Source organism: Cadophora gregata (genome assembly GCF_030347475.1).
Source record: "Cadophora gregata isolate MNR1 chromosome Unknown scaffold_3, whole genome shotgun sequence".
In the NCBI taxonomy this organism is placed as follows: domain Eukaryota; kingdom Fungi; phylum Ascomycota; class Leotiomycetes; order Helotiales; family Ploettnerulaceae; genus Cadophora; species Cadophora gregata.
This window is the reverse complement of record NW_026695926.1, coordinates 1,657,125-1,679,039: the sequence shown is the minus strand read 5'-3', so window position 1 is coordinate 1,679,039 and position 21,915 is coordinate 1,657,125. Positions and strand designations below refer to the sequence as shown.

The following is a 21,915-nucleotide window of genomic DNA, read 5'->3' as shown; positions in this document are numbered from 1 at the left end:
TACCCAAAACTAACTAGGTAATTCCTGCCGGCTCGATCACTTGCTCTCGCCTAGGTAGCCAAAATCTCCCAACCAGCTACTTACTGAGGTAGGTACTACCCAGTCCATATGGCAATCCTCGCTAGCTAAAATACGCCCGTCTGCAAACTTGTGCCACCACCACAACTCAACTCAACTTGCAAAATTATCTCCACACCACAATATATCCAAAGTTACAGTCACATCAACTCTCATACAACACAACACAACACACTCACATTACATAATGTTTTCAAAAGTCTTCGAAGACTCCCAGTCACAGCCAGAGCCATTGTCTGCATCGACCTCACATCAGATCATCAGCTCTCACAACCCACCCACGGGTAGCAATGACAGCTCGGAGCTCATATCTACATCAATAACGACCATGGAATCCATAACCGTAATGCCTAAGACAAGAAAAGAGACGCCATTCGAGATGTTCGAGGTTATTCCTCACCTATATCTCTCGAAGTTTCCCGAGGTGGCAACACTTCCCCACAACATTACGCATATCCTCAACATGTGCACACATACCCACACTGAGTCTTTTGGCCGAACAATATTGCATATCCCAATCGACGACATCGATAACATCAAGCCCCATATTCCAACAGTACTGGACTTCATCAGCACAGCAATTCAATCCGGTGCCTCGGTTCTTGTTCACTGCGCACTCGGCCTCAATCGGTCTGCGGCAGCCATTCTCACTTATCTTTGTCACGTCAAGCAGATTAGTTCATTTGAGGCGGTCAAGTTTCTGAAAAGCAAAAAGCCGGATGTCAAGCCCTCTCTATTGTTTTTACGACAGATTGATCAGTACTATGGGAGAGAAGGGGAGGTAGAAGATCCAATGGCGGGGTTTCACAGACGTCTGGAGGAAAGAAAGGCAGCTGCCGCTCGGCTTGAGATGGGAAATGAATAGACGTTGAGTCGTTCAGTCAAATATGGATATGTAACGAGACGCACTTGTCCAGAGTATGCTTTTGTATCAGAGCAGGGATGGGTGGCATGGCATTTTCAAGGCGTCCACGGAAGGCTGGTGAGAGCGTATCTCAATGCACGTGGCCTACATAGTGTTTTTGGGCGATCGAATAGACATTGTTTCTCTTTGGGGCTTGCTACCAGTAACCGTTTAGGGCTTGTTTTGATGCCGTAACAACCAAGACATATCATGAAGAGATGTACGAGAAAGGAAACACTTTGACAACAGAATCCTGAGTCTCAAACCAAAGGTTGAATCTCCAACAGAATGACGTACAGTGAAGTGTTGTTGACTGATCGAGTGCTGTCAATCTCAATTCATGTTGTTAAGAATGAAACATCTATTCCTTTTGCGCTTGTCAAGTCTTCAAAAATATCAAAACAACTGTTGTAACTGGTATTGGACTATTCGATCTATCGAAGCTTACATAGATGTCTATTCCTCAAACTTCATGACAACTTACAGAATCGAGACAAGAACAGCTGTTGAGAGTGGGTTTTTCCCATCAACAGTCATTTAAGTTAATCTCAAAGTCAATTCATCATCTGGAGATTGCGAGATTTCTAGCCAATGTAAGGCTGAACATAAAATCATCAGCCATACCTTTATGGTGAATTACATAGATTCAACATTCTTCCAGAATCTCAAGACTACATGACAACTTCTTGAATCAATCATAACACTTGAGCTTCGTCCCACGTCTATAAAAGCCTTCCTTTCCACGTTGAAGCGCAAACTTTTCTTTTCTTCTTCCTCAGTCACGGCTCCCCCAAAAAGTCTCCACACCTCATATCACACTGTCACTCACACACACCTATCTCAACTCCAAGAAGTCACAACTTCAAGATGGCAGATCAAATCTCAAATATTCTCGAACACGCCTCGCTCGAAGATAACGATCCTCCCAAAACAATTCTCAAGAAAATGCTCTCAGTCCGTTCCGTTGTCTCCACCTCCTCCTCATTCGCCAAACGCAACCAAGAAGCCTCCTCCGACATTTCCCTTCAGCAGTTTTCTGAAATTGGTCAAGGAAGCTGTGGACATGTCTTCGCGCAAATCGGAACTGCTCAGGCAGTTAAGCGAGCTCGTGAGGATGGCCCTGATGCATCAGCACTTTGGAATGACTTCTTGATGCACAAGAAAGTGGAGCAAGGATTTGAGGTCGCAAATTCTTCTGGACTTCCCACTGTTCACATTCCTCGTCCAATCCTCTTCTATATCAGCCGCGATGATAAAGCCTGGTGGGAAAACAACATTCATCGATTCCCAACCGACTTCCAAACTCCCAGCAACTTGCTGATGTCCGAGCGGATTCTCCCACTTCCCAAGGTCATTCGAGAGGCGCTCATGCAGCTCTCTACTGCCCCGAGCATCTGCGATCCGCTCAATTTGCCCATCCTAAAAACAAGGACTGTCTAGTCCGTGTTTACCTTGGCAAAAGTTCCGAAGTCCGACAACCCTCGCAGCGGCCCCAAATGTTCTTCACGCTCCGCAACTTCAAGTTACACTTGAACCAGATGAATGATCTTGGTCTCGATGTTGCTACATTTGCGATCACCATGGCCAACGCCCTTGCGGTTCTCCATTGGGAGGTGAAAATCGACGCTGCCGATGTTGAGTTTGTTCTGGGAAGTGCTCCAACGGAAGGTCATGTTCGAGCACCTCCTTATGCTGAGTTGATGAAGATGAAACCAGACTCAAGCACATATATCATTCGTGGCGGTATGACATTTCATCAACGGGTGGTGCATCTTTGGCTGTTAGATTTTAATATGTGCAAGGAGATTGAAATGAATGATGGAGGAGTTGCTGCTGCAGTTGAGGCATTTGCACTGAATGACAGGTACTACCCTCGTCCTTCAGTTGACGAGAATCTGTGGAACATCTTCTGCAAGCAGTATGAGAAAACAGGTGAAAGAATTTTCGCCAAAACACAGTTTAGAGATCTGCCCAAGAAGTTCACCAAGGATGTTGTGGTAGAAATGCAAAAGCGCGCGCTGGTCGGTATTAATTGATTTCACTCGACATCGAAGATTTTCCTCTAAATAGACAAGTTTATATTGAAGCAATGGATTACATTTCATTCCGTGTGTTTAATTCGACGGTATTCCTCCAATTCTCCAACGTTCTCACCTCGAGCGGGATGAGCCACGGGGAGGGAATAGCTTGATTGCGTGCATGTATTCTCATCTTTCATTTTTCATTTTTGAACTCAGCTGAGTGTGATATCTAGCATTCATCTCAAAGTAAGTCCCCGCACCCTTCGCTAGAATTTCACTCCCTAGGTAGCTCATCCCTGCATGCATGAGAAACGGGAATCGAGCCTCTCGAATATAATCATCCTCACTGCATCGAGCCCCTTCGTCTACCAAACCCACTCCATGCAGCAGTATCAATCCAACCTCGACCAGAAAATGCAACGCATCCCATCATCATCATCATCAACGCGCTATCCACACCCCCATCCTCACCCCCCGGTGTTCGCAGACATCATCAATCGCATGAATAGAAAGGAAGAAGGAGAAGGAAAAGAAAGCACATGTGAAATGTATTCATACAATCCGCCCATACCCATGCCCATGCCCAGCCGGCATCCACGCCCCACCACCCATTCACATGCACAGTGAAAAGCCCAGCCTGTTTGACTACGCAATTTTCGGGAATTTGAGTCGTCAAAGAAGAGGAGAGAGGAAGAGTATCGCGAGCACAGCGCAATAGAAAAACGCCAGTCTCCAACGCGCCGACCAAGGAGCTTTTTGTTGTATGATGTCAGAAGAGATCGCATTGCGGTATCATCGCCTTGTACCAACACTGCAGTACTGTATGTAGGCAAGTAGTTGAGTGCGTGGGAAAGAGGTGTGATTGACGGGCGATCAGAAGTCAAGCCTGCAAAGACAGCTTAAGCAGTGTAGAGTAGCAAGAGGGATCTACCACTCATACTCTCCGCTCGCCTTGTGGAAGACGTATTCCTTTCCATTGACGGTCAGGACGCCGTCTTTCATGACGCACTTCCTATTTGGTGTATTAGTGGTGGTCCGTTGACAAAGATCAGGCGGAGGGGAAGGACATACCACTTATTTTTAACCCGCTGCACCTTATCATACATACAAAGCATGATATGGCCCATACTCTCATCATCATCCTCCTCATCATTCAAACCATCATCCGGATCATCAAGATCAGAATTAATAGCATCCTCATCCAATTCCTCGTCTTTGACGTCATCCTTATCGTCGTCGTCCTCCGGCCCATCAGTCTGCTGCATGGCTGCTGACTTCTTGACCTTGCGTTGACGTTTGGCTGCTGTTGATGCTTGGTGGAGAGGTAGCATAAGACCACCGCCTTCCATGCTGGTACCCATTGATTCGATCTTGCTGCGGATGAGGCTGTCGATTTCGATTCGCCCCATGACTTCCTCACCAGAGGAGTTGACGCTCTTGATGACACCGAAGGACTCGACTTCATCGCCCGCACCATCCGTCTGAGCACCTCCAACACCGTTCTGACCGTTGGCTTGTTGCAGCCTGTTGGCTGCGTTCTGAGCCATGACTTGTCGGTACTGTTCTTGGGACATTGGGGGCCGGGCTCCTTGCTGCTGCATACCTTGTAAACGCTGCATGTTTTGGTTCTGGTTGGCCATGAGTTGCTGCTGATGCTGTTGCATAGACATGCCTTGCGGCGGTCCGTTCTGCTGAATATTACGCTGCTGTTGCTGGGCTTGTTGTTGGCCCATCATCTGTTGATTTTGGTTGTTGGGAGGTGCTCCGGGTACTTGGATGGCACTAATGGATGCAGCTGCTCGAGGACCATAGTTCTGATGTAGATGTTGGGCAGCTCTCTGCTGAGCTTGAGTAGCATTTGCGGGAAGAGTAAGTGGCATAGCTGTGTATGGTTGTTGGGGAGGTTGTTGCATTCCGTGATCCAAGCCAGGCTCCGACTTGATTTGTGGCTGGCGATTGCCATTGTTGACTTGTGGAAGAGTAAGACCTTGGCCTTGGTTCTGGGGAATTGGAGGGGTGTTGGATTGGTAATTGCCGGCATTTGAGGGGACGGTGGGAGGGTTGGACATGGCAGGTACAGGTTCAGGCTTAGGATCCCAAGGGAATTGAGCAACCTGAAGCTGTGACAACTTTTGTTGCCATCCCTATTGAATGTTAGCATGATGAGATATAATATATGACCATCCAGCAAGATAAGCATCAAGTATAAAATAAAAGATACACAGAACAGCATCCAGGAATAGATATCCAAGGCAACACTTGACTCCCCGACCATCCATTCAGTCATACAGTCATCCATCCAACCAGGCGATCCACGTGACGCCACCTCGGTCCCAATCAGGCACTAGCCCGGACTGCAAATTTCACAAGCGAAGCCCCAGGCTGCCGCTGGTATAAAGCCAAATACTGAGGGACGCCCACCGCCGAGCTGGCTGAGTCCACACCCAAACCTGCCTGCACCCAAAGCCAGAGGGAGAACGGCCACGCCCGCACAGAGCACAGCACAGGCAGTAGCGAAAACACACAACATGTGCGAAAGCATCAACAACGCAACAACGCCACGACATCGATTCTTTTCGACTGCACGTTGCAATGAACCCATATGATATATTGCGATATCAAAGAAAATGGAAATGCGAAAGATGAAATGGACGATGGAGGATGGACCAAACCAAACAGCGTAACGGACTCACCATTCTCAACTCGTCCAGGACATGTTCGTCCACGCCACCCTCCTCGAAATCGACGCGTGAGCTATCAATCACATCGGTGATGATCTGCGAGTATACGTTTCCTACTTGTGTGTTCGACATCTTGATGGTTTTGGTCGTTCGTTAAGCTGTGGTGTTGTTGAAGGTGAGTTGTGTGCTTGCAAGCTCAAACTCTTCCCTGGATTGCGGTAGCTGCACCTTTTCTCTCACGGCAGAGACTGTGTATCGCTCTCGTCTTCGATGCCCCCCCCCGATATCTATCCCGGTTGCTTTGCCGTGAAGTTGATTGAACTTCTTTGTCTTTTGACCAGTAGTAGCCCCACCCCGTCCGTCGTAAAGCCCTCCCAATCTCCTCTATTCACTCTTCGCCCTTGCCTTGCCTTACACTGCCCTACTTGCCTACTAACTTCCAGTAGAACCGTATGCGTGGATTTGCGAGGTTGGGGCGTGCGACGTGGACTGGGTTCGTCCGGCGTGGGCTGGTGGTTGTAGGAGGGAAGAGGCCTTTGATGGGGATATGGTCGATGCGGGATTGGGAGCCTGACTAAGCGATGGGAAAGCTGGCTAAGGCAGGGAGGCTAGCGGCGATTGAGCCGCATTTGTAAGGCTGAGAGTCATATTCACTCACCTGTCTGCTCACTCGCTCACTGCCACTGATTTAAGACAGAACTGTAGGATAAAATTAATTTAGTTGCAGAAGGAAGTTTTGTCTTCTCCGGAAAGTTGCTCCAAGTATTATTGTCGAACATAAAACTGATCATCGTCTCTTTGGTAGGATGTAAAGAATTGAGGGTTCGATGCTGTTCTGAGCAGGACTAAGAGATTCTTACCAAGCCATGAATACGGCATTCGTTCAGAAGACATGGCAGTTCAGGATACTTCATAGATAAGGACCGACCTTGGACTAGAGAACAAGCATATCACTGCGATTCCACATGAACACTGTATGTGGAAATCCCATAATTACACAATAATCCTATTGTTATTCCTAAGTACAATGTCCCATGAGTACCGCCAATAGGTCCCGTTTGCCCAACCGAACCCAGTCCATTCGTCACCCGTCATCAAGCATAATCGCACCAGGTGAAGCACTTTCGGCCATGGGCATTGAGAGAGAAGCAATGAACTCCCCAACGCCTCGCTGTAAATCCAACCGCTAATGCCAGTATGGAAATTCTTGATACTTTACCGTTGCTCTCTTGGAAGCCCGGGCACTTCACAGAGCCTTGATGTTGATTAACTTAACGAATGGTCATTTGCTTGACCATGTCGGCCTTTCCTGAAGATCCGGCAGCAGCAGAACTGGCTCCGGCCTTCTTCTCGAAAACCTTCCAGAACTTCAAGCTCTCGTCGGCAGCTGGAATATGTTAGCAGAGTTAATGGCACAGCAAACATAGAACTTACCAGCAGTAGCCAGCATTTGTCCATCTGGGCTGAGACAGCTGTGGAGAACACGGGTTTCGTGAGCTGGGATCTCAACATTGCGGACCAAGGTTGGGTAGCTCCAGATGCTGATGGAGTTGTCTGGGAAGCCGCTGGTGCTGACAATCTCACGGTAGTGTGGACTCCATCGGAGGGAGGTGACTTGAGAGCCGGTATCAATGCTGTTGACACGGGCACCGGTGGTGGTGTTCCAGAAGTGGATGTGACGGTCGTATGATCCACCCCCAGTAGCAAGAACATTAGGAGCCCATGGGCACCAGCTGAGAGCCTTGACAGCAGCCTTGTGGTTGGTCCTGGTGAACTTTGGTGCAGAAAGAGAGCGAGCGTCCCAGATGGAGACCAGGTTGTCATTTCCTCCAGTGGCGAGTTGAGCACCATCGGCTCTCCATTCCAGACCACAAACTTCCGAAGTGTGGGAGATGAGCTCGGCAGTCTTGTGTTGAGCGATGCGTACGTCGTGGTTGAAGACAAGACCGGATCGGGCACCTGTGGAGAGAGTGTGCTTGTTCCATCCCATAACACCAACGCGGGTCTCGTGTCCGTGCATGCTGCGGAGCTTAGTTCCCTCCTCCACGTCCCAGATCTGGACTTCTCCCGTGCCGAGACCGACACTGACATATGCTCCGTCGCCGGACCACTTGACGCTGCTGACATAGGTATCAGGGCTGGTCTCGAGGAGAGAGCTGACAGTTCCTGATTCGGCAGACCAGACATAGACGTTGCGCTCAAGACCGATAGCGACTTGGTTTCCGGAAGACCAATCAAGGAGGTTGAGGTAGTAATCATCGACAAGACCTGGAGCATCTAGAACACGCTCTGGTGCTGTGGCGACACGGCGTCTGAATTGTGCAGAGGCAGCATTGGCGCTCTTGAGGGGTCTGTTGTATTGAGACCGGAGGTCGACTGGCTTGGATGATTCTGGCGCAGCAGGCTTGAAGGCAAGGATGCGTTGGTTGAGGGAGACACCGCAGGCAGAGGCAAGAGAATCTTGGTATGCGACAGTGTTTGGCGATGGGCGAGAGTATGTGGATGGCTCCTCGTTATCGTTCAAAGACAATGATCCAAGGGCAGCCAAAGCGTCATCAACACCAGAAGCTAGGACTGAGGAACCCTCAGCACCACTTGTCTTTGGTCTCTTCTCACCAGCATCGAGCTTGCCAGATCCAATATTGACAATCGCAGAGCTTGCAGCACGGTTTGGGATGAATCTGTCGCCATATGAAAGGGTAGTCTTGGTAGACTTCTGACGGAGAGGACCCTTTCGGGAACGGCTGGATCCCGGGGTCTTAGCACCAGTACCGGTGAGTGTGAAGTCGGAAACACCGAGCTCAAGAGCACGGCGAGGAGTCTGAACACCCTTGGCAATGTTGGACTTTGGTGAGTCGCGGTGGGATGGTCTCGAGGCAGATTTGAAGTGTGAAGAAAGGTTACCGCCGTATGTTGATGACCGGATGCTCTCGTTGTCCAACTTTCTCTCGGGTGTGAATGGGGAGGAGTTGTTGGCCATTGCAGCTGTGCGTGTGCGAGGAGATGGAGTCAAAGGCATGCGTCCGCCAGCGGTACGGGAAGAGAAAAGTCCCATGTGGGACTTAATTGGGGTAGATACTGAAGTTGCCATTGTGCAGTATCGATGGTATGATCTCGGTCGAAAGACAAGTAAATGTATCGATCGATGATAAGAGGTTCGGTATATCGAACGAGCTCCAAGAGACTCAACCTAATGGTTCCTGGTAGTTGTTTGGTTAGTATATTCGTTTGTTGTGCTCGATATGTCGAAGGGCCTTCGTCAAGAATGGCTCTAAGTCGAGGCGACCAGATGCGGAACGTAGTACAGGCAAAAGATCTAGTAGACTTGGGAAGTATTCTTGGTTTATGATGAAGGCTGGGTTGATGATGATGCAATTAAGCAAGAGGAGGTAGAGAGATTTGAGGTTGAAGGTGTGCAGGAGGGTAGAGTAGAGTGCGTATTTGCATGAGGAAGAAAGCAGGAACCTCGAGGACCAATCCGCCCTTTTGAAGGATTTGTTGACAGCCAGTCTAGCGCCGTTGTCACAGGGACGACGCGCTTGCCTCAAAAGTCCGCTTGTGCATGGACCATGTGGCGATACCTAATGTGGCCTAGCGGCGGATACATGATCGGTAGGCGCGGCCGTCGCTCCGATGAACAAATTCCGCTCCGTACATTTGAGCAAGCACTTGCCCGGCCCTGTCCTCTCTACTTCATCACTCTGCACCTTAAGGTAATTTACCCCTTCAGACATTTGTCTTGACTCTTCCAGTTGGAAATCGCACATTGTGACTTTCAATCTATCCTATTTTCTCCTGCCACTCGCTTCCAGCCACTTCAGGACCAGTTCGCTCTGCCTCCTGAATAATTCGTCTCTCCTTAATAGTATGCCCCACTGAGCAAACACCATGGCCCAGCCTTCGACTCCAGGCCCATCGGGTTCGATCTTCGGCGGAGGAATCAACAATCAAATGGCTATTGGGAATGTCTTGACTCCAAGTTCTGCAGCTTCGTCAAACAATACCTTCCTCATGCCCAACTCCCCGGTGAAGGGACGATTGAGTATGGATGGGTACCGCCCGAAAGTTACCAGGACCCTGGGCCAGAGGCCTGCGTGTTTGGTCAATGCCTCTGTCACATACTGTGGAAACAACCAGATCTATGCGTTTGGTGGGTTCGATCAATACACAGACGAAGTGTACAATCATGTCTTGAAGCTGGATATGGTCAGTTCGCAATGGAGTTTGGTGGACAATTATGGAGATATTCCTGGTGTCCGCATGGGTAAGAGGCAGATGATATTAGTACATTCAGGGGAGGCTAATTTCGTATAGGCCACACTGCAACTCTGTACCAAGGCGACAAACTTCTGATCTTTGGCGGAGAGAACGAGCATCGAACTTACCTTTCCGACCTCATAATCTTCGATCTCAAAACCGCACACTGGACACAACCCTCTGTCAGTGGACCAATTCCCAAGGGTCGAGCTAGACATGCTGCAGTTCTGCACGAGGACAAGCTGTTTATCATAGGTGGAATCACTGGGCACAATAATTATGTCTTGGACGACATCTGCTACTTGGATCTGAAGACTTTCACTTGGTCAAGAGCATGGAAGTTCGTTGGCAGATTCGACCATTCTGCATATCTTTGGGGAGATCGGGTTTGGGTCTTCGGCGGACTGAGTGAGGACATGGACAAGATTGGTGATATCTGGTGGCTTGATCTCAAAGGCAGTCCGGCTTTCGACTCACCCCCACCATTTGGATCCATGGACCGTAACTCTGCTCTTAGCCGGATGACTGGATCTTCCCGCCAGTCGTATGCTATGGCTCCACCCCCAGCCGTTGGAAGCTCTGGTTACGCCGCCAATTCCAGCAGTGCTCAAGTAAATCCTCCTTCTTTCCAGCTCACGAGCTCCCCTCCCGTTGCTCCAGGTACAATCTCATCACTGAAGTTCGTCTCTGGTCCAAATATCCCATCTCAAGGGTCCGGCATGCATTTCCACGTATACACTTCTGGTACTTTACTTGATTTTGTCACTCCTGCTGCAACGATCACACCCCAAGAATGCTCTTTGTCTTCTCTAGAACTAAATACTCTACGATGGCAGAAGTTGGCGGAGGGTCGCGATATCTTCCGTCCTGGTTATAGATGGCATTACTGCACCATGAACGAGGATGGGACGAAAGCTTGGCTTCTTGGCTGCCCAACTGACCCAACAGCTACTGATCTTGGACCCGGTGGCTTTGAAGAATACTTGAGGTAAGCCAATTTCTCTCGGGTATCCGAAACTTATTAACAAGCTCAGCGATATCATGGAAATTGATCTTCGCCGGTATGGAATCATTGGCAATAACTTAACCCCCGAAACTCGTGCGGATACATCTATGATGCCCTCTGCGGAGCGAAACATTGTACCTCCATCCAAAGGTCTCGGTGCAGATCTCGCCAAGCTCTTCAACAAGACACCAGAAAGTGGAAGTGGAACCGATTTTACTATCACTGCGTTGAAAGATGGCGATTGGGACGATGATGAGATGATGAGTTCAAGCATGATGCGTCACAGCAATGATCAAGACCAGCAAACTTGGCTCGATCCAAATGCTACGACATCTCCACCTATTCACGTCCACAAGCTCATCCTCCAAGCAAGATGGCCTCATTTCGCTCGTCTCTACAACGCACAAATGGCAGAATTCCACACCAAAAAGATGCACATCCCCGAGCCATACACTGTAGTCAAAGCCTTCCTCTACTATCTCTACACAGATAGTATCCAACCAGAGGACTGCGGGGAGCTGAGCGATGTCGCTGGGCTGCTGGTCATGTCGAACATCTACAATATCCCACACCTCCGCCTCCTTTGCGTCAATCGCCTCTCCAAGGAGCTTGACGTCGAACACGCCTGCATCATCTGGCACTGCGCCGGCATCGCCAACGAAGAATGGCTCCGCAAGCGCGCTGCCAACTTCTGCCTCATGCACTGGGGCCGCGTGGTGCGCACTACGGGCTTTTTGAAACTTCCTCGCTCAGCGCTCGTCGAACTCAGCCAGGAAATAGACATGGAAGGTCGCGTTGTCGGAGGTGAGCAAATTAATGATTTCCTCGATCTATCTTATATCCACATATCCTAACAATTTTTTTCTAGGTGAAGAATTGGAGTATGTTGGTGGACTTGGTGGTTCCAGATTTGGATTCGGGGGTGTCGCGAGGAAGGCGAGTATTAGTAGTAATCAGACGCAGCAGATGGGCTCCGAGGTCGACGAGAATGAGGAGATGGAGATGAGTTAGATGAGGTGGAACTTGCATGATACGATGTCGATATGTTTATACGAAGTCGATGGATAGGGCGGATAGGTTTACTTGGCGTTTTGGTGCTGGTGCTGGAGGTAACTGTCACAATGGCGGATGGGACTCTCCTCCACTTGCTACCTTTTCTTTATCTTACTTTGCTCGATGCATACATTGCATCACTTACTTGGACGGAGTTGTTTATGCGGAATACAGAGGTGCAATGCAGGTGCTGGTGGAATGTTGCATTTACTTCGGCGTTCCTTGAGAATTGGTGCGGGTAGTCTTTCGCCTTCCTTGGCTCACGAGTGGGATAGGTGGATGGGACAGTTTAGATAGGTATTGGGCTCCTAATTTACATCTACCTCTCTGTCGAATGTGCATGTGCTTGGTGCTTTTGATTTTGTTTGTTCGTGACTTTGAACCATGGCAGATGGTGAGTGGGATGGAGAATATGCCTGCCTGCTTCCGATTCCACCCTGCACAGAAGTGAATGTTTCAGAGAGGGATATATAAATGCTCCACCAGCTCATCCTTGCAGAAACTAAATGCGACTCCTTGTCTACCAATGAGAAGTTTTACTGCGAGTTCCTCGATCCTTGTTACGTGAACTTCCACAGCAACGAATTACTAGGCTTTCTGCTTCAACATAGACAAATTTGGATTCTCGCATCGTTGAAAGTGTTGCCCTTCTTTCGAAAACTCTGAACGTATCTGCTAATCTCTATGATTGTCGATGTGAGTGGCGCTGTTGATGCGAGTGGAGCTGTCGATGCCGAGTCTGTTGTCACTTCGCACCTGTTCACAGCAATGAATGTTTCAAGTAGTTGTTCCGAGGCTGACTTTTCTTTGATGCAAGTGGAGGAGCACAAGACACAAGTCGCTGTAGCTGGACAGAAAGTTGTAGGAAACCGATCTGAAATGAATCATCGAGAGGGTGATTTAGGAGGCATGGAGGTGCAGGGACCGAGGCATAAATTTCTCGTATGTTCGTCATGATTTCTTGCTCGTTGTTGAAAGGAAGATGGAGAGGATTTATACTTGTTTAAGTTGGATGATGAATCTGAGGACTGTAGGCTTAGAGGTGAGGAGTGAGATCTGAGAGTTAAGAATTTGGCGGGCGTTTGTGAGGTTTAGGAGCGTGGAAGCGAGAATTCACTGAAAGTGGAATGGTTTTGGATTGAATTGCGGGCTTTAGAGAAATTGAAGACTTTAATATGGTTACTCAGTGCGGAAAATTGAACGTATAAAAAGCTTTTTCTCGTTTGTTGAGCAAACAAGATCCGTAAGGTTGAAAAGGAAATAAGGCATGGGAATGGGAAAACTACTGTTGTCCATCTTGGGAGTTTTGGATCTGGAAGTGAAATTATGATAAATATATGGTAATCTCCGTCCATCATGGGTATAACAGGCTGCAAGACATTTACTCAGCTTACTATGAGTCTTGTTATCAATGATACTTTTATTGTCAAGAAGTCCTCGCCCTGTAATCTCCGGCACGTTCTGAATTACCTTGAGATGAGTACATCTCTAATATTCCAACTAAAATTACCCCTCAAGGATCAAAAATATCTATTCATTCAAAGATTTCTCGACAAGGACTTCATGTAAGTATACCAGCGGACATTTGGCCTGCCACATTCGAGGTCGTCATCAAAGACACCGGCTGGAAAAGTCAAACTGGAGGCTATTAAAACGAACTCCTCCTCGACGTTGAATCTTCAGCCCAGTAGTTACCCTTCATAGGGTGAATTCCAAATTGCTTGGCTCCAGCTAGAGCGTCTGATGGTTGTGAATTATCACTTTGTTGTGGTTGAGACATCTTCCAATATCAATAAAGATTTTAACTATGCTACGTGTCCGAGTGGGAGCACTCATATGTTCTCTCGGGTGTCTATCACGAATTTTTCTTCGTCGGGGATAGCTTGCCATAAGTCGAAAACTGATATAATTATTTGAAAAAATTGCCTTTGAAGCGACAAGGCAGTTTGTTGCGACTGATTCTATCCTGTGAGGGCAGTAAGGAGATGAGTTGAACTGAAACGGAACTACTGGAGCGCGTGGCTCAGGAACAAGATTCACCAATTGCGGTGAAAAAAATATATGAGTAAAGGGTATATATTCCATTTGTCGTGACGCAATTACTTAACAATATTGGTACAGAACCTTTAATGTGACCACGATATGGGGATTTCATCAGACAATTACAAATCTTGCATTGTCCTTCTTGCTTTCATTCACCGAATTTTGCACGGCTGGTATCATTCTGTCCCTCATGGACTCGACTACATCACCTCAGTTCGTCTTTTACTGTCAAGGTTATAAGCGCTGTCAATTTTTAGATATACTTTATTCATGTCCGAAACTGTCACAAGATGTGAGTTCTCTGCCAATAGAGATCCGGAGTGTAATCGATGTTTAGAAATCCCACACACGGTTCATGTCTGATCTTATACCATCAGATAGTGGAAGATGATCATTATCGGAACACAGTTTCTGTTTCAAGTGGTAGATTAAGCGTCAAGGACTCGCAGAAATCACATCTTCTTCCCGAATAATCTCGCCGAGCTTGTGATTCTATCTGTCACTAACTGGAATTAGTCTATAGGAGCTAGAATTACAGGTCATACTACTGGAAGAAATATTATGATTATTCATGAAAGCATGGTTATCACAGTCAGGGCAGATATGCTTGCCTACTTAGGTACTAGGTTCGTAGACTTTGGGCAGAATATTTCTTAATGTTCTAGAAACTCGAAGCATAGAGGAAGGCACGATCCACATTGCTAGAATGACGGGTGATTGAAATTGTTTTCGCCTGAACCAATAGCCTCATACATGGATGCAACATGGGAGTGTGTCGCTCACTATTTGATAGAGATAGTGCAGAGGTAGTTTTCAAGGCGGCAGCAGGTCCAAGAAGTTTTAACCTTGATATTCACGCCTGCAGATATGGGACCGATTCGCTAGGTCCGCGCCGGTCATCCCTCGTTCCCCTTTCTAAGTGTGTTTTGAGCTAAGCGAGCTGGCTAAACTTTGTTTGTCCCAGAAAAGTCAAAATACTTCATAACATTTTTCACAACTTTGGTACAGACTGAAAATTCGTCAGTCGATATTCCAATAACTTTTCTGAACTATGACCTCACAGAAAAGAATGCGTAGTTTTGAAAACTGACCTGCCCCGTGGTCAAGAAAGAGTAAAAAACACACACTATTCCATAGCCTATGAAACCCTTAATTCATTTCTAGTTATCTGAATTTCCACAAACACATATACCTTTCATCGCAAAATATAAGATCATTTTGTCTCATAGAGCAACAAAATACACTGTTCCAGTACAAAAGTTCAGACAAATATGGCACACACAACATCGTCAGGTCAAAACACACACCAAGGATTCGCTGCCGTCAATAGAGGAATCATGGATCACTCTACGGCTCAGGCAGTTTTGACTGCCAGAAACGCCCACGTAACATTGCCTAGCAATCCAGATATGGGAAGTACAGCTCAAGGCATTCAGTACCATAATGGGAGAAATGGTTTCGCAACAGAAGGCCTGGATCCCGCCGCAATACCCAGAAATGGATTCACACCAGCGAGCCAGTATACTTCAGCCTCGAATATTGCTTATCAAGATGCCACCACGTTTCCTGTGATGGGCAATGTATATCAAGCTCATCGGGCTACACATGCAGCTCATACTCGGCCAGGACTCGCGGAGGTCATGAACGTAGAACGGATCGACCAGCAGCCAAGACCAAATCAAGGAGGTGGATGGCCAACCTACAACCATCCTTCTGAACATCGCCAAAGGTTTCCAAATGACCCTTCAATCCATCAGGGTTTTAATCAATCTTCTAATCACGGTATTAAATATTCCCAATCGACTGGTCAGCCTCCAAGGGATCCAAAATATATTGGGCCGTTTCAATCTCATTTGAGTTATCATATGGCGTCAAATGGATACCAATCAAATGGTCAAAGACTGCATAGCCCTGTACCACCTCCCGTCCCCGGACACTTCCATCGACCAGAAGGAGTGGTGCCTATGGATCCTCGCAACGAGTATGTCAGAAAATCCGAGGATTCTGCCTCTGGCAATATCAGCAACACCATGTCTAATACCGCCATTATACCAAATCCTCAGGGCTCAAGCCATATACGTGATACTTCCGATACGATATTCGAGCAGCAAAGTGTGCAAAATATGCACGAAGAGGCGCAGGTCGATGAGCCAATGAAAGTTGCTCTTCCTGCTTCAAATACAGCTCCAACTCAAGCAAATATCCCAAGTTCAGACCCAACAGCTCCAGTTAGACCACGCCATATCCTTTCCTCAACAGAGCAGGCGCAAATAGAAGCAGCAGCACATCAAGTTCTTTTGGCCATCTCAGAAGCTCCCCAAGAACTGAACCCACCTGTAACGTCAGATGGATCGGCGAACCCGAAAATCAATTCGCCACTCTCAGCACTTGGAAAGGAATATGATCCAAAAACGGACCCGCCGCAAATCGTCCCCAATGTTCCCGAGAAACGTTCAGCGGCTGCAACGGATGGGGCGAATCAGCTGTCGAACCAGGTGTCAGGGCCCTCTCCATCAGGACAGCCAGCTGCTTCTAAGAAAAGACATAGAGGCCGGCCAAACAAAGAAGAGCAGAGGATCAGAGATCTAGAAGATCCTGAGCGAGCCAGGCTTCGGGAAGAGAAGAAGGCGGCAAGAAAAGCCGCAAGAAATGCCCAAAAGCAAGCTGCCAAGGAAATCAAAGAAAGACAGAGTACAGATCCGCCCACATCAGGCTCCTCAATCATTAAGCCATCTAACAGCGATAATGAAACAACTGAGCAATCAGCAGCCAACAAACCCGAGGATATTGTAGAGGAAGTGGACCTTTATTCCGCCGATGGAGAGTCACAGAAATCCGATTCTAGAAGCACGCAAACTCTTCCGTCTGCAACTAGAAAGCGCGCTGCCACCACCATTTTGAATATATCGAGGAAGCAGCAAAGGACTGCAGAGGGACAGATCATTTCCAGGACAGAACACAGCCGAGCTCAAAGCGAAGGCGCCATCTCCATCAACTCAAGTGTCGAGAGCCAGGATAAACACAGAAATCCAGGCAGAGAGTCCCATACTCCGTTGAGCCGGCCTGGAGTTTCTTCCAGCCAGGGCTCTTCCAGTGATCAAGGAGGTGGGTCTCGTCAGCGCAGCTCCAGCACCAACACAATCGTGGTTGATCAATCTCAAATTGCTTTTCGCGGATCAATTGGAAACCCTATTGATGTCGAGAACCTGGAAGAAAACGCCGCTCCTGTTTTCGGCAACAATATACTACTGCAATCTCCTCTCGTAGTGATCCCACCTCCCGCGGAGCTAGCACGCAAACGAATGCGCGCTTACTTCGGCCGAGAATACTGCCAGCAACATGAGATCAGAGAACTCAAACGTTCCAGAATTTATCACAGTTCAACTCCAGTTCAGCAGGTTCCGGAGAATATCAATTATGTCCTGACATGTTCAGCACCAGGTAGAGTGAATCCAGGACTGCCCCGCCAGGAAGGCCAAAAGGCTTTACGTGTTATGCCAAACGAGTTCGGTTCTATCAGCAATGCGCAATTCATCGTAATCATTGACTTTATTCACGAGGCCCTGGGTCGGAAGAAGAAGCTTTTCGTTGCTGGTACCTCCGATAACGATTTTGAGTCTAAAGTCATCGACGGTCTTGCTGTCATGGCATGCGTCTTGGCGTCCAAGAAAGAAACATACGGGGAAACAAAAACCACTGTAACGCTGAATTATTTGCAAAAGATTCTCCCTGAATGGAGACCGAATCCTTTTATAGAGTTTTTGGACGACCTAGATTTTTGGTTCCAATGGGGACGTGGTTACAATCGTTGGAACAAAGCCACGAATCAATGGAGAGAATTCGTGGATGAAATTGGGGCTACCAACAAGAGAAGAAACGCTGGGCCTGATATGGAGTACATCGAGGTAAATGATTTCCAGGATATCTTGAACGTTATACCTCTTGAGTCGACCGCCAAAGAGCTCAAGCTACCCGTGCCTTTCAATCAAAGGACATTGGCAAAACAAGTCCTGGACTGGTGGGAAGCACAGACTTCAGACAAGGTCCCATTCAACTTTTCAAGAACGAAACTAAAGATGCTCGCGGGTCCAGAGATAATAGAGCAAGAAGAGGAGTGGTCGCCAATGAATCGGGGCAGTAATGAAGACGAGGGATACCATGGAGCTGAATGGAACCGCGAGACGTTGGACTGGTTCAACGAATATGTGGATAATGATGATACGAGATGAGGAAAGGACGAGACTAATAAGTAAGGAGGTCATGAAATTATTGGAATACTTTGTCGGATTAATGAGGAGGCTTGAAAGAACAGTTAAGCGAGGTGGGTTAGTGCTTAATTATGAATTCTGAGCCGAAAATTCAGGGCACAAAATCAACGAAGCATTTTGGATAGTTACGGCGTACGATGTATGATGGTTTGGAGTGGACGGGTAGAAAATATCTCAGACGGAAACACACTCAGCAGTCAGCTTCATGTTTCGTGGCTTGGGCTCGGTTTCGGACTTGAGTTTCATCGAAAACATAGACGAAGGTTGCTGGCAAGTGGAGGAACGAGTCCTGTTCTGCAGTTCAAGTTTGTAGAATAGATTTAAATGGACCTTCATTTCAAAGCTCCTTTTTTGCTGGTGTAGCGTGAAGTCACCAAAATCAGTTACTCATTTATGGGCTCTAACCTATCTCACGACGTCAAAAGACTCGACACTCTATTTCCATGAACATATTCTCCAGAACATAAAATTCTACTTCTCCGCCTCGTACATCCAACCCTCTTCCTCCGCCTTCTGCATCACTGCACCAAGTCCCGACATCAGCCTCCGCAGGATTTCCTTCTCCACATCATCGAACTTCTCTCCATGCTCCAGGTAGTTCTGGATCGCCTGTAAGTACTTCCCCGAGACAGCGATGTCTTTCTTCTTCGACTTCAAGATGAAGAACGCCTCGACAACGTCGATCTTCATGACCGTACACATGTAGGCGAGCTGGGCGGCGGCGGCGCGGTTCCGACCGTCCTCACTGTAGATGAGGATGGTTTTGGGAAGTGGGGAGGATTGGGGCGGAGATCGATGCGAGGGACGGCATCGCTGATGGCGTGGAGGATGAGGGGGAGGCTTTGGGAGAAGTCCCCCTCGAACTTGAGGGGAGCGTGCCAGTGGTTGATATTGCCGTCGGCGTTTTTGGCGACCGAGTCCTTGGTGGTGAGATTGAGAGAGTGCGTGATATTGGAGGGGAGGTGGGGTGGCCAAGATGAGATGAAGATGTTGGGGAAAACCTCGAACATCTCAAACGGATTAGTGAGATCATGTTGGTTATCGATCTCTGCTTCGGCGAATACATCTGGGGTGGATGGTCTGGAGATAGTGTAGTCGGACATGTTGAAGTTCTGAGCAAGATAAGTTTGGTGTTTCATGATTTGGTAAGATCGAGAGGCGTCTGTTTTTGTGAGATCGACAATTCATGGTAGATTTTGATGTGTTTGCTGCAGGAATGAATTTGTTCTTCGAGGAAAAAGCGACCCATGGTGCCTCGCTTAAGTCAGTGGGTACTCGAGAGTGAATGTATCCTAACAATAGGACATGGAAGTCGATACTAAACGTGGATCCTCAAATACAATACCAAGCCATTTGAGCCCCTTGATTGTCTGCTCACATTGAGTTCTCAGTTGCAGACACGCACAAATACAAGCAACAACACAAAGGCACCTGTCTCAGATTTTTTATTATTGTCGTACTGGACTCATTCCTCCTTTAGGTACAGTCTCAAAGACTCAATTAATCAGTGTTAAGAATACGTGAATCAATTCAGCTATACACTTGTTTCTAACTATTTGCCAGAAGTTGACGTTCCAGGATCCCCCCTCCAGCACCAGTAACAGTGGAGATTTGTTGACTTCGCTTGAGTTAGGCGAGAGGAAAAGATGCTTGTGACGAGCCGCACGGTTGGAACCTCCGACATGAGAGAAGAATACGGTCGGGTTTCAAGGCATCGAAAAGGAGTCGACACTAATCCCAGTCACGAGCTACGAATGATACATTTGTAGATCGTAGAATTGTGGTGACGTAATCTGGAGCAGAGGCTGCAGCTGGCTGCCACGAAGGGCTTACAATATGGAGGATTATGTCGGCAAGCATCGCTATCAAAAAATTAAAACGTCCTGAAAGTCTGCATCCATTGGGGAGACCTCCTTCTCCATGGTGGTGAGGGTCTCACAGTGGTCGAACTATTTCCTTGAGTGTTGTCGATTCCCCCAGAGTAAGAGCGGCCTAGATTCCACACTCCCAGTCCGACAGGAGCGAGAGTTAAAAACTAGCCTCCTTAAGCCAGACATATTGTGTGAGAGGGGCTTGGCTAGCTAGGCTAGCTGAAAGCTGACACTTGTCGCCCTTAAGTCTTTAATGTTTATAGATGCGGTTCTTCAACAGGTCAGACCAATCATTGGAAAGCAGTTCAGGTGACTTGACACTTGCAAAGCTCGAAAACCCGTTTTTGATGATGCCAAGGCGATCCCGGCCCCTCTTTTGTTAATCAAAAACTGTTTCCATTGATTCCTCCAATAAGAGACGAGATTGCCGTAACATGGGGTACGAAACATGCTAAATCATTTCGAGGTTACAAAGTCCATCAGCCTTTTCAAGGGAAGTTCAGGAGACGAAACCTTAATTGACGCGGCTTTCTGAAAACCCCATCCGATTGCTCTCTGCCATAGCGCTCATGCAGAACATGTTGGAAAGGGTTACTCAGGAGACTAACGGCCCTCGATCTTGGCAAAGAATGCCGATGAAGAGAGCGAACCTGTCACAACTGTTGTAGCGTGGACGTCACTTCATCCTCTGTGAGCTTGCTGCTTGTTATGCGATATAGATGCATTCTGCGCCAGCCACAAGATCTTGCTGGGTGTCAAAGTAAGCTGTGTATCATCAACGCAACGTGGGAAATAATGATTCATCGCTCAATTCTGGGGGCCTCTACTGAAGAGCTTCTGGACGTTTGAACCAAATCAACGAGCTCGTCGAGGCCCGAGACTCACCATAAGGAGGATGATGGATTCCCGTCAAATTGCCCCTCATGTTCACCGGGAGTGAAGAGCAGATGCAGTGCACGTCCTGGACATATCTACTATTTGAATGGCAGCCCCCTTGGCGTTAAAATCTTCAAATCTCAAGGCGCACTCTGAGGTGTATGTCGTTGCTGCTTTCCATCCCTCATGTCTGAGCGTGCAGATCTGGGGAGGTCTGATCATGTTTAGGGTGTCGCTTAGCACAAACTTAACCGAATTATCTTGACGTGATGCCTTTCTTGACCTAGTTTTCCGCTTTTGAAACTAGCCATGAACTTTGCCCCAACGGCATGCCGTGTCCCGTTGTCAAGAGGCCGACAGACAACGTCCATTGGCGAGATGTTTCGAGGAGGATGCTAAACCCAGCCTTGCGAGAAGATTGATCGACGCCAAGGCACAGTGTCAGATGTCAACGACAGAAAGCTGACCTGGCAAAAGAATGTTAACTTCACAGTTTCATGCGAACAGCTGACAGCGCTGATATCTGAACTTTACTCAGATTGACATGTTCAAATGTCTCAGCTTCGCTTAATGCCCTTTTCGCTCACGAGATTCACGTTTTCAACTTACTCGTGAAAGTAGAAGATCACCATAGACGGCTCAATACACAGACTGAGTCCCACTCAAATCTCGGGAACAGAACCAGATCATCTGCGATAGCGCGTTCTAGCTTTGGCAGTAGAAGAACGGGAATTTTGACGAGTGGGGGAGCAGTACCCACTTTCCGCTTCGATCCATAGCAGGGCCGTGATACCATCGCTCTAGAACATTATTCCCAGTCAAAGCGCCCTTGCAGATTATTCGCCATAATTAGGAAC

At 47.8% G+C, this 21,915-nt stretch overlaps 8 protein-coding genes across 8 annotated transcripts; 5 read left to right on the top strand and 3 right to left on the bottom strand.

Annotated features, from left to right (window-relative positions):
* Positions 1 to 58: 58 nt before the first annotated feature.
* Positions 59 to 1,212, top strand: ONS95_009091 (uncharacterized protein). The gene has a single exon (XM_058502661.1). The coding sequence runs from the start codon at positions 266 to 268 to the stop codon at positions 941 to 943; it is 678 nt and encodes a 225-aa protein (XP_058361590.1). The 5' UTR covers positions 59 to 265; the 3' UTR covers positions 944 to 1,212.
* Positions 1,213 to 1,849: 637 nt separating this feature from the next.
* Positions 1,850 to 2,422, top strand: ONS95_009090 (uncharacterized protein; the record flags this gene model as incomplete). The annotated part of the gene is made up of 1 exon (XM_058502660.1): positions 1,850 to 2,422. The coding sequence occupies one exon, from the start codon at positions 1,850 to 1,852 to the stop codon at positions 2,420 to 2,422; it is 573 nt and encodes a 190-aa protein (XP_058361589.1).
* Positions 2,423 to 2,478: 56 nt separating this feature from the next.
* On the top strand, positions 2,479 to 3,018 carry ONS95_009089 (uncharacterized protein; the record flags this gene model as incomplete). Its single annotated transcript, XM_058502659.1, has 1 exon — positions 2,479 to 3,018. The coding sequence occupies one exon, from the start codon at positions 2,479 to 2,481 to the stop codon at positions 3,016 to 3,018; it is 540 nt and encodes a 179-aa protein (XP_058361588.1).
* Positions 3,019 to 3,029: 11 nt separating this feature from the next.
* Positions 3,030 to 5,859, bottom strand: TOA1 (transcription factor IIA subunit alpha). The gene is made up of 2 exons (XM_058502658.1): positions 5,697 to 5,859; positions 3,030 to 5,147 (listed from the first exon to the last, which is right to left on the bottom strand). Exons 1-2 carry the CDS (start codon positions 5,814 to 5,816, stop codon positions 4,002 to 4,004), a joined length of 1,266 nt encoding a protein of 421 aa, XP_058361587.1. The 5' UTR covers positions 5,817 to 5,859; the 3' UTR covers positions 3,030 to 4,001.
* Positions 5,860 to 6,955: 1,096 nt separating this feature from the next.
* On the bottom strand, positions 6,956 to 8,775 carry CDC20 (ubiquitin-protein transferase activating protein; the record flags this gene model as incomplete). Its single annotated transcript, XM_058502657.1, has 2 exons — positions 6,956 to 7,071; positions 7,119 to 8,775. 2 exons carry the CDS (start codon positions 8,773 to 8,775, stop codon positions 6,956 to 6,958), a joined length of 1,773 nt encoding a protein of 590 aa, XP_058361586.1.
* A 593-nt stretch (positions 8,776 to 9,368) lies between these two features.
* Positions 9,369 to 12,328, top strand: ONS95_009086 (uncharacterized protein). The gene is made up of 4 exons (XM_058502656.1): positions 9,369 to 9,948; positions 9,999 to 10,929; positions 10,976 to 11,751; positions 11,816 to 12,328. The coding sequence occupies exons 1-4, from the start codon at positions 9,573 to 9,575 to the stop codon at positions 11,956 to 11,958; spliced, it is 2,226 nt and encodes a 741-aa protein (XP_058361585.1). The 5' UTR covers positions 9,369 to 9,572; the 3' UTR covers positions 11,959 to 12,328.
* Positions 12,329 to 15,314: 2,986 nt separating this feature from the next.
* Positions 15,315 to 18,272, top strand: ONS95_009085 (uncharacterized protein; the record flags this gene model as incomplete). The annotated part of the gene is made up of 1 exon (XM_058502655.1): positions 15,315 to 18,272. The coding sequence occupies one exon, from the start codon at positions 15,315 to 15,317 to the stop codon at positions 18,270 to 18,272; it is 2,958 nt and encodes a 985-aa protein (XP_058361584.1).
* A 510-nt stretch (positions 18,273 to 18,782) lies between these two features.
* On the bottom strand, positions 18,783 to 19,414 carry ONS95_009084 (uncharacterized protein; the record flags this gene model as incomplete). The annotated part of the gene is made up of 2 exons (XM_058502654.1): positions 18,783 to 18,911; positions 19,010 to 19,414. 2 exons carry the CDS (start codon positions 19,412 to 19,414, stop codon positions 18,783 to 18,785), a joined length of 534 nt encoding a protein of 177 aa, XP_058361583.1.
* Positions 19,415 to 21,915: the final 2,501 nt, after the last annotated feature.